This window comes from Glycine soja, chromosome 19 (genome assembly GCF_004193775.1).
Source record: "Glycine soja cultivar W05 chromosome 19, ASM419377v2, whole genome shotgun sequence".
Taxonomy (NCBI): Eukaryota; Viridiplantae; Streptophyta; class Magnoliopsida; order Fabales; family Fabaceae; genus Glycine; species Glycine soja.
The window spans coordinates 42,560,409-42,570,381 of NC_041020.1; the positions used below are offsets into that span (position 1 = coordinate 42,560,409).

Consider the following 9,973-nt stretch of genomic DNA (forward strand, 5'->3'; position numbering starts at 1 on the left):
TTAATCTCGTGAAAAAGTTATATATGTTTGCATCAACCACGTGCACTTTTTTCTTAGCTAGTAGTTTATATTTGATTTGTCATGCGATGTGTGTTGTCCATGCACTTCATTAGATGTTGATCACATATAATAATATATAATAGATGTGCCATAACAAAAGATCTAATTAGGACTCTAATTCATGAATAGACGGAAGATTCCCGTTTCATTTGTCAAGCTTTTCTCACATGCATGCTTCAAACATAAATGTGCTTATTTTCAACCTTTGTTTGACGAAAACATTTTTCGTACCTAAGATCGATCTACACGTCTGTGTTCTGCGGTTTTGGGCATGGCAAGTTAAGTAGTTTCCTATCCTATCCATGGATATGACAGTTTTATTGCCGAGATTGGATAAGTTGGGGCTTTGATCGAGTTGCGAAATTGGTGGCTAGAGCACAGGAGGACTGCCAAAAAACCTGATTTGAGTCCCATCCGCATGACATGATGTATAATATTTATTGATTTTGTAAATGATTAATTTTTATAGAAAATCTAATTGATTATTTTTAATGAGGTTTGGATTTTTTTTTTCCTTCTTTCAATCACATTTTTTTATTTAAAGGATTTTTAATAAAAATCATGATTTTATCTCTCTTTTTCTATCACTTTTTTTTCCATCTACAATACTAAGTTCAACCTTTTTTAAAGGATTCAAACTCAATATCAACCAATGACATGTTAATTAAAATTTATGTGTATTTTTAAGTTTAAATTTTGTAAATGAATGATAAATAATTATTTAATCTCTTCAATTACATAAAGTTTATCTTTTAGTTCATGCACTATGGAGAGGATACCAAGGATACCCCAACCCTTATACAAAGGTCCAGTATAGAAGACAAGTATCATCCCATACTGAGTGCCACTCAAAAGTCATTACCGCCTGATGAATAAAAGTTACTGGGCATGCATGCATATCCAAGCCAACCCCGCAAAAAACGTTACATCCCATGTCTTTAATGTTCTACTTAATTAATCCCACATATTGCTATAGTTATATGCCCCTATCCCAACGTATACAGGATCCAAAAAACACAGGTCAGCCATAATATTGCTACAACGATTTTAAGCAAACCTTCTGACAAGAGCTCCATTCGTAAAGAGAGAAGTGGCAGTTCCTAATTAATCTATTCGAAATCCATGCCCAAGATCAAGTCAGCATCCAGTTGCTCATTCCTAAAAATAATACGGGTGTTGATTATTAGGTGGGTGTTGTAAAAGTGTACTTTAACATTATACTCATTATATAAATAAATTAATATTGTTGAGTTGAGAAAGCTTTGTTCTCTTAATTAAGTAGATCTACCATCAAATTAGTTGAGATATAATATAATTATAGATATATTGAGTGCCTTAGACATAAAAAGAAAAAGAAAAATAAATCACGACACGAGGAAAAGAAGCAGAATGAAAAAAAAAGAAAAAGAAATTGATAATCTAAGTGGCTGCACCTTTTTCTTTTCTGTTTCTAGCCTAACGTTTTTGTTTTTTTGTAATGCAGCCTAGTGTTTTCTTTTTCATTCACAAAAGATATGTCTTTAAGTACGAGGAGATTATAATGATGTCCCTTCCAAATAAAAATCGCCTGATAAAGCTTCAGCATGCTAGGCACTTGATCGGTTGATCCACACAATTAACAGGTTACACATATGAACTTTCATCTCACCGGAAAATTAAGCTTTCAGTGGATCATGACAAAAAATAAAAGAAATTAAAGAAGAGAAAATATAACCAATTCTAATTACATATGGACAAACTGTATACAAAGGAATAGTTCCCAATAATAGAAGTAAATAATGGTAATTACGAAAAGCCTAATGGACCATAACATGATTACCCTACTACGTACTTGAACATTATACCACACAAACTTGTAAGAACTAATCCCAATATCTATCATGTGACTTGCCTCACATAACGAAACACCATAAATGCACCACAAATAAACGAATCTTGATGGCATAATTTACGAGATATGAACCACATATATGTGTATATATGTACACACATAACACATCTTTAATTATAGCAATACCATATTATTGTTATTATTATCAACCTCGAATCTTATTGCGTCCAAGTTTGAAGCCACGCCATCCTCTAGGCTATTTTCGGTTAGATCCATGTCCCATAAGAAACCATATGCGTCATCACCTTTGGCACCAATTTGAGTAAGAAAGGTATTGTTGGTGTTGGTTTCGCGAGAGAAGTGGAGGAGATCCATCAAAGAATTAGCGTTTTGTTGGGTAGGGTTGAAGTGATGATGATATTGGTGGGTTGACATGGAGGAATTAGAGAAAGAGGCAAGTCGGTTATTATACCCACCATGAGGCATGGCTTGGTTGGTGGGAGATGACGAAGCCAAAGTTAGGGATGATGGAGGTGGTGTAATTGTCTCATACTGTACGAGTATGGAACTCATGTTGTCATCTTCTTTGCTTTTGTGGAAGACTCTACACAACACCCAGTCCTCCTGAAAATCACCAACGGTTTGACCTAATTCATTAGCATAGGTAAAGAAACTTTATCCTCACGCCAAAAATAGTAAAATACAAGGCAATTAAGGGCAACACAACACCCTTTATTTCCTCCCCCGTGAATTGTTTAATTTATTGCATATATTGCTGACAACATATTCATCTGTAACAAAAGGAGGCATTTACCCAAAAAAAAAACTGTAACAAAAGGAGACATTTACCCAAAAAAAAAAAACTGTAACAAAAGGAGTTGATACATTCTATTAGGATTCAAATGTGTTTTTATTTTGTATTAATGGGGATTTATTTGATTTTTGTTGGGGGTGGGATAAATTGTTCGTTGTTGAGAGTTTATCACAGTCCACATTAACCTCAAGTTAAATTAAACCTATTTTAAAAGTTTATTTAATTAAAAAATAAAATTTCAAATCATTCTAAAATTTACTTAAGTTTAATAAGCAGTTTATTTAAATAAAAACAAATAATATGACAACATTATTATTATTATTATTGTATTAAATCTATTATAAAATTTGAAATTATATACTTGTTAATATATTTTAAAAAAATAATTGAAACATTCTATTTAAAGATATGTTTATAATTTTATCTAATAAAATTTATTACATAGACTTTTACTAAAATAATCTTTGAAGACTAGTTATAATTTAAAAGATGCTAGACCTTAAAGAATCTATATCAAGTAAATAAGCTTGAATCTTTGATTTAGAAAATAAGTTAGACTATATGACCTTATTACAAAACTTTGCCTAATTAACTTTACTTCTTTTTACTCTTTATTTTGTTCATTTAAAAGCTTTTTTTTTAGTTAACTTTGATTCTAATATTTCTTAAAAAAAATCTTCATTAAACATTGATGAATAAATATCATTTTAAAAAAAGTAAAATTTAAATCAAATAAAACATTATTTAAAGAGTAAAAGATATTAAACAGAATTTATCTTTCCCCCCTCCCCACCCTCTTGCTAATTAAAGTCGATCAAATCCAGCTCCCAAGGCACATGAGGGGGAAAAAAGAGATTGGAAAACATGTCATGTTTTTTAAGTGATAATTTATTCCCACTTGTTTAGTCATCAATTTTCTATCTCCAAAAAGGCCTGTCAAGTGGACATATATATAGACCTCCTTCGCTATACCTTCTTTCATTACAGGCGTGTGGATTTGCATATATATATATATATATTATTTTTTAAAAGGAAATATGTGTGATGACTTTAATTAGATTTGTTAAAATATTTTTTTGACGTAATATATTAAAATATTTAAGAAAATAAGTTATAGTATTTTTGCATCCATGAGTTTTAATATATTCTTAATTTTTTCAAATGAGTATTTCAATTAGTTACAACTTACAACTTGTATTAATTAAATATTCCTAAAAATGCACAATATCATCTAAAAAACAAATGAAAATGTGTGTAAGTGTGTGAGTGTATGTATGTGACATGTCAAATGTGTTTTAAGTGTGAGTGTAAAACATATAATTCATGTAAAAAATTTAACAGGTACTTTAGAAAAAAACAATACTAAACATTCATATGTATATGTAGTAGTTATTCAATCCAAATTATTTATTTTTCTCTTTTTTCATATATATATATAGGGAGCAAGCATATAAGGTGAAATAAATGTTTTATTATGAGAGGTAGGAGGTTAAATAATAGTCTTAGATTAAAATAGAAGATCAAGATTTGATTGCTAATTAAAACTATACATGCATTTCCAAGAGTGAGAAAAAACACTGCATTTAACATTGACTCTCCCATTCTTGGAAATGCATGTATAATTCTAATCAGTAATTAAATTTCAATCTTCTATTTTGATCTAAGGACTATTATTTAATTCTCTCATCTCTCATAATATATATATATATATATATATATATATATATATATATATATTCCAAAGTCCCATCTCAAGATTTTTTTTACTAGTGTTGTACAACTTTTGATTACTTTTTACTAATTTGATCGATATGATTTTAAATTTAATTTTCAGAACAATGCAATTTGTATAAAATTGTGATCTTCAACCATTTTAGTATGCTTTGAATTTTGATAAATTTTAGTAAAGTTGTGGATACCAAAAACAGCCTATTTGGTTAAGGCTTGTATACAAAGTTCTATGCACAAAATATGATTTAGCTATAGGAGTGATATATTTTGCATGTTACATAAACAAAAGTGTAAAGTTTTTGCATCCAGTGATTAAATATTAAATAACATGAAAAGAATTTGATTGCAAATTATAAAGATTTGGCTATTAACGATTAATTTAGTGCTAACAATGACTTCTATCTTATAATCTTTAAAAACATTAATTTTATGCCTCAACTCGTAAAAAAACATGTCATTTATTGTTGCATAAAAATGTTAATCAAGCATTAGGATATTAATTACCTTCATTAATATAAGTCTTTGTCTAATGAAAACTAAATTATTAAATAGTATGATGAATTTTTACTAACATTTGATGTATTTATAAAATGTATTTAGTGAAAGAATATTTTATGTGAGAGTAATATTAATGAAATAAATATTAACAACAAATTTTTATTATAGATGATGAAGAGAATCAAGATTAATATAAATAAGTTACATGATTCTTTTATATATATGATCGTGTGATCTTAATTACTTTTTAAATTTTGATTATTTATATATAATATTATGACTACAGATTTATTATCATTGCTTATATATATAACTTTCTAACTAGATAAATCTACTACTATTGAAATATATCTTAAATTAGTATAGATGAACCATGTCATCTATGTTAATATTTTATAAGAAAAATAATATTAATAGAGTATATAACTCATGTACATAATAAATTTCAGTAATTAGACATCTCATATTAGCAAAACTGCTCTGGAAATATACTTCCTCATAAATGAATTGAGCAACTATAGGACAAAGAATCTTTTCCTAGCTTTAGCCGCAAATCATCTCAAGATTTGACCTCAATTAATTACATCAATCAAACCAACCACATGACAACCATTTAATCTCTGTTTGTTAAAAGTTATATTGACAAAGATTAATCTAACAACAAATCTTTAGTAAAAAAAACATTGTTTTTGGTAGTGACTTATTTAGTAATATTATAAGGTGTCAAATCAATAGTAAAAACCATCTTTTATTTTTAACAAGTTTCTAAAAAGAGCAATTTAATTTCTTTTTAAAAATCATGTTCTAAAACTAACTTTATACAAATTAATTACATAATTTTTTTAAAAAAGGATAAATAATATTTTTAGTTGTTATATCTTTTTACTGAATCTTATTTTTAATTTTCAAACTTTCATACATATCATGTAATTTAGTACATAATGTTATAAAGAAACATGTTTTTGTTTTGTTGCTCCTCAAAATTTGGTTAAAAAATGTGCAAAAAATAGGAGTAAAGCTCAAGGATCAAAAACTTTTTCTTATAAAATTCAGGAATTAAATCATACGATGTAAAAAATCCAACAAGCTAAAAATAAAATTCAACCAAAATATGAACTAAAAAAATTATAGTACTAAAATGAAATGGACAAAAGCGAAATCAAACAACTAAACAAGTTGTACCCCACGAGCAAAGCTGAAAAAGGCAAAGTAGAAACGAACGTACCTTTGGAGGCATATGTGGGGTCTCCAAACGGAACTCATGCATGATCCAACCGGTTTTGATGCCATTTGGAGCTCTGTTCCTGTAGAACACCAGTGTTTTCCTCATCCCTACAACTTCTTGCGTGGCTGGATCCACCACCGTACGATCCTTCCCCGTTGCTTTCCAGTACCCCGATGTAGTTGCCCGGTTGGTCCGAAACCCCGTCGCATATTTGCGGTCCCGGAAACTGAAGAAGTACCACTCATTCGCATTCAGCTTAGCCACCTCTGTGCATTAATATTGCGCATGCATGCATCATCAACACATGCATGACTCGTCAATTTTCTTATACCAACAACCAGACAACACATGACTAAGGTAAGCTAAAATAGGATGCATGTGCAATCAATTGTGTCCCGGAATTAATAATACTTTCTTCTTCTTTTTTTTGTTTATATAAGATGTATCTTTCATCGGAATCAATTATTTTTACTCAAATAAGATTATTCTAAATGATAAAGTTTTTTATAAAAATATTTTAGATTTATATTTGAGACACATAATTAAGTTAAAACAAACATATATTAGTTGATCCACATATTTACTAATACTACACTTTGTTAGGTCTTGTGTTGAATCACTATCACGTGTCGGCTAGTTCATTAATGAAAATGGAATTAATTAATTAATTAATTTCAAGTTTTCCAATCCTACCCGACAAAGATGACACCAACATACAGTAGTGGTAATTGCTTCTTAGAAGTTTCAACGTATTTGGCTACTGTTTTGCTATATTTGTGATTTCGTAGCCCGTTTTACTCTCTCTTCTTTATCACCGCCTTTCGTAGCTTTCATAATATAGTGCATGAAAAGAGGACTAAATAATCTACGCAAGAAAGATCATGATGTATGCCCTTTCATGCATAAAAAAATAGTAGCTCTTCTTATATTTCACGAGGGAAAATATTATTAATAATTACATACACAATATAATAATGCTAACGACTAAAAATCAATTAACTAGGGTGAGTCAGGTCCGAGAAAGGTAATTAACTGAGGCGCATATGTATACACGTAAGTGTGTGTCAACAGTTTATATTAACATCAGCAGTGTTTGTTGCTTGGTGAAAAAGTATTGCTTTGTCAACTTTGTTATAATAAAAAATACTAGTCACTAAGAATGTTTATATATTTATCCTAAGCGTAAAATTAAAGGGAAACTATGACCAAAAGATCGATAAATAAATGAAAGGACACGATTCTATGCATGAATCAAATAAACTACTAGAATATCAAGAGTTGTGCTCCACGCCACCCTACAAATTATAAGCTGCCAGCTAGGGCTCTATATTGTGTTAGGGGTTGGAGTCCTCTATTTCAGGACGAGGGGGAAAGCTAATTATCACTCGCAGAATTAGCAGCAAACGAATCCAGCTATGTGCAATGTATATTCTATATAAAAAAATATGATAACTCTAAAAATATATATGGCCCAGACTGACTCATCTTGATGCAAAAAGAATTAACCCAAATAGTTTTTATATGAAATGAAGAGTACTACGTACAGCAGAGTGCATGCGTGCATATAGTTTATATTTGATTTGTAGGCTTGTAGCTAGAAGAAATTTAAACAGGAAGAAGAAAATAGTAGGAACAAAGGAATTTTGAGAACGGGCTTATTTTTTTTTAAAAAAAGGGAATTGAAGAGAATGGAATGAATAAAGGAAAAAAAAACAGATTAGAGAGTATGACTTTATTTAAGTAAACTTTTCAATAAGTACTTATAAGAAAATCAGAAGATAAATAAAAATTAAATGATCTAAAATATTCCCACAAGTTAAATTAATTTATTTGTAAGTTAAAATTAATTCACGAAGAATTTAGATGAGAAATTTTCTATTAATTAGTTTATGAATAGAATTATTTTAATTTATTTGAGAAATTTAATTTAATTTTTCTCTTGTAAGTGCTTATTAAAAAGTTTATGCCTATATATTTTAATAAAAAAAATAAGACTATTGCCTAGTTTTGGGATTAATTTTTAAGTTAACGAGACTTTTGAATTAAAATAAGTATTTGATTCTTAATTTGCATATGAAATTAATTTTAAATTTTTGATTCATTAATATTTATAGAAAAATTTATGTATCCTAATATTAATTATAAGTAGCATATAGAGCTCAGCAGCATCGTTTGGATCTTCATTTAAATTGCCAAAGAAAGAAAGAAAAAAACATGTTTGGTATGAGCCAATGAGAGAAAAAAAAAAACTGGCCCAACAATACATGCAAAAGACAAAAACTGAAATACCGGCAAATATATCAAGTGGAATATGTTAATTACATAAATAAATTAATTAATAGTATGAAGTACCGGATGTTTTATTTTATTTATTGACAGAGGCAGAGTATTCATGAACAAGTTGGCTTTGCGTTAATCATTGAAGAACTGAATCCACTGTCGTGTCTGTGAATGTGATAACCTCATAACATTTTTGTTTTTTATTTATTAATAAATATTAATTATTATTTTAATTTATGAATTGTTATTAACAAGACAAAATTCAACCACTTCCTTTTTTTTTCTTTTTTAATTATTTTACCAATCATATATCTCCTGTAACCTCATAACATAACCCCCTCCTCTTACCTTCACCCTTTCATTTTCTTGCATTCTCATCTCTCTCTTCTCTACAGGAATCAAACAAGCGTGCTTGTCACTTCTCCGTATTAATTTGACAATATATGTAGGTTTATGAACGCAGCCAACACATGAATAGCTATAGACACAGGTTTATGAGCAGAAAAAGGACTTTTTGTGAATGTGAAGTAACCCCATATATGAAATCATTCCATTCCTTAATTATAACAAAGACACAAACAGAAAGGAAGCAACAAATGGGAAACGACGTAAACAAACATAGGTGTTTCAGAAATTTTAGAAACAAACTAAAACCAAAGAGATCAAGCTATAGGAAGGTGTATAATTCAGAATAGCTTATAAGAATATATATATATATATATATATATATATATATATATATATATATATAATTTAGAATGAATATATATTTACCTGGAAGTTGCCAAGGTTCGCATATGTGGAGGTCAATTTCGACCAAGGTACCCTTCAGAACTTCCTCATTTGCGATCTTTTTGTAGAGGTAATGGCAGACCAATTCCTCATCACTCGGATAAAACCGAAACCCAGGAGGCAGTGAAGCACCAATGTCTCTCAGACCCATGATTTTGTTGTTTGAAGGAAGTGAAAGGAGATCTAAGATATGACACAGTTATACAAAAGAAAGAGAGAGGGAAATCTAAGGACTATTTTGTAGATGTGGATAAAGCTAGCTAGGAATGTGGATAATGTAGATAATTGAAGCTTGGAGGGGTTACTCCCTCTGGGTATTTGAAATATTAAGGTATAGAGGCAGAAAGGTTGGTGTCGCCTATATATATATATATAGTTAGAAAGATATCGGACTTTGCTTTTTAATTAGAATTTCTTGATACATATTCCAGCAGGGGCATGCTTGTGCAAGTGGTTAGTTATAGTAGGAAGTTTCAAGAAAAACCAAAGTTACAAGAAACCTTGACAAACAAGGGTAGAACAATAATATAACTGACAGACACCATCCAAAATGCCTTTATCATTTTATTATTATTCTTGATAAATTTCTTAATTTTCTCCTTTATCTTCCCTTAATTAGGGGAAAAACTATTGCATGGCTATAACTAATTAGAAACTAAAGAGAGTAACTTTTCATTGACAGGTTTCAAGACACTTGCGTTTCGTATAGAAAACCAAATCCCCGTTCTCGTTCCTTATCTTA

The 9,973-nt window shown here is 29.5% G+C and overlaps 1 protein-coding gene across 1 annotated transcript; it reads right to left on the reverse strand.

Annotated features, from left to right (window-relative positions):
• Nucleotides 1-1,623: 1,623 nt before the first annotated feature.
• Nucleotides 1,624-9,637, reverse strand: LOC114399429 (protein CUP-SHAPED COTYLEDON 3-like). Its single transcript, XM_028361614.1, has 3 exons — nucleotides 9,214-9,637; nucleotides 6,160-6,425; nucleotides 1,624-2,515 (listed from the first exon to the last, which is right to left on the reverse strand). Exons 1-3 carry the CDS (start codon nucleotides 9,380-9,382, stop codon nucleotides 2,066-2,068), a joined length of 885 nt encoding a protein of 294 aa, XP_028217415.1. The 5' UTR covers nucleotides 9,383-9,637; the 3' UTR covers nucleotides 1,624-2,065.
• Nucleotides 9,638-9,973: the final 336 nt, after the last annotated feature.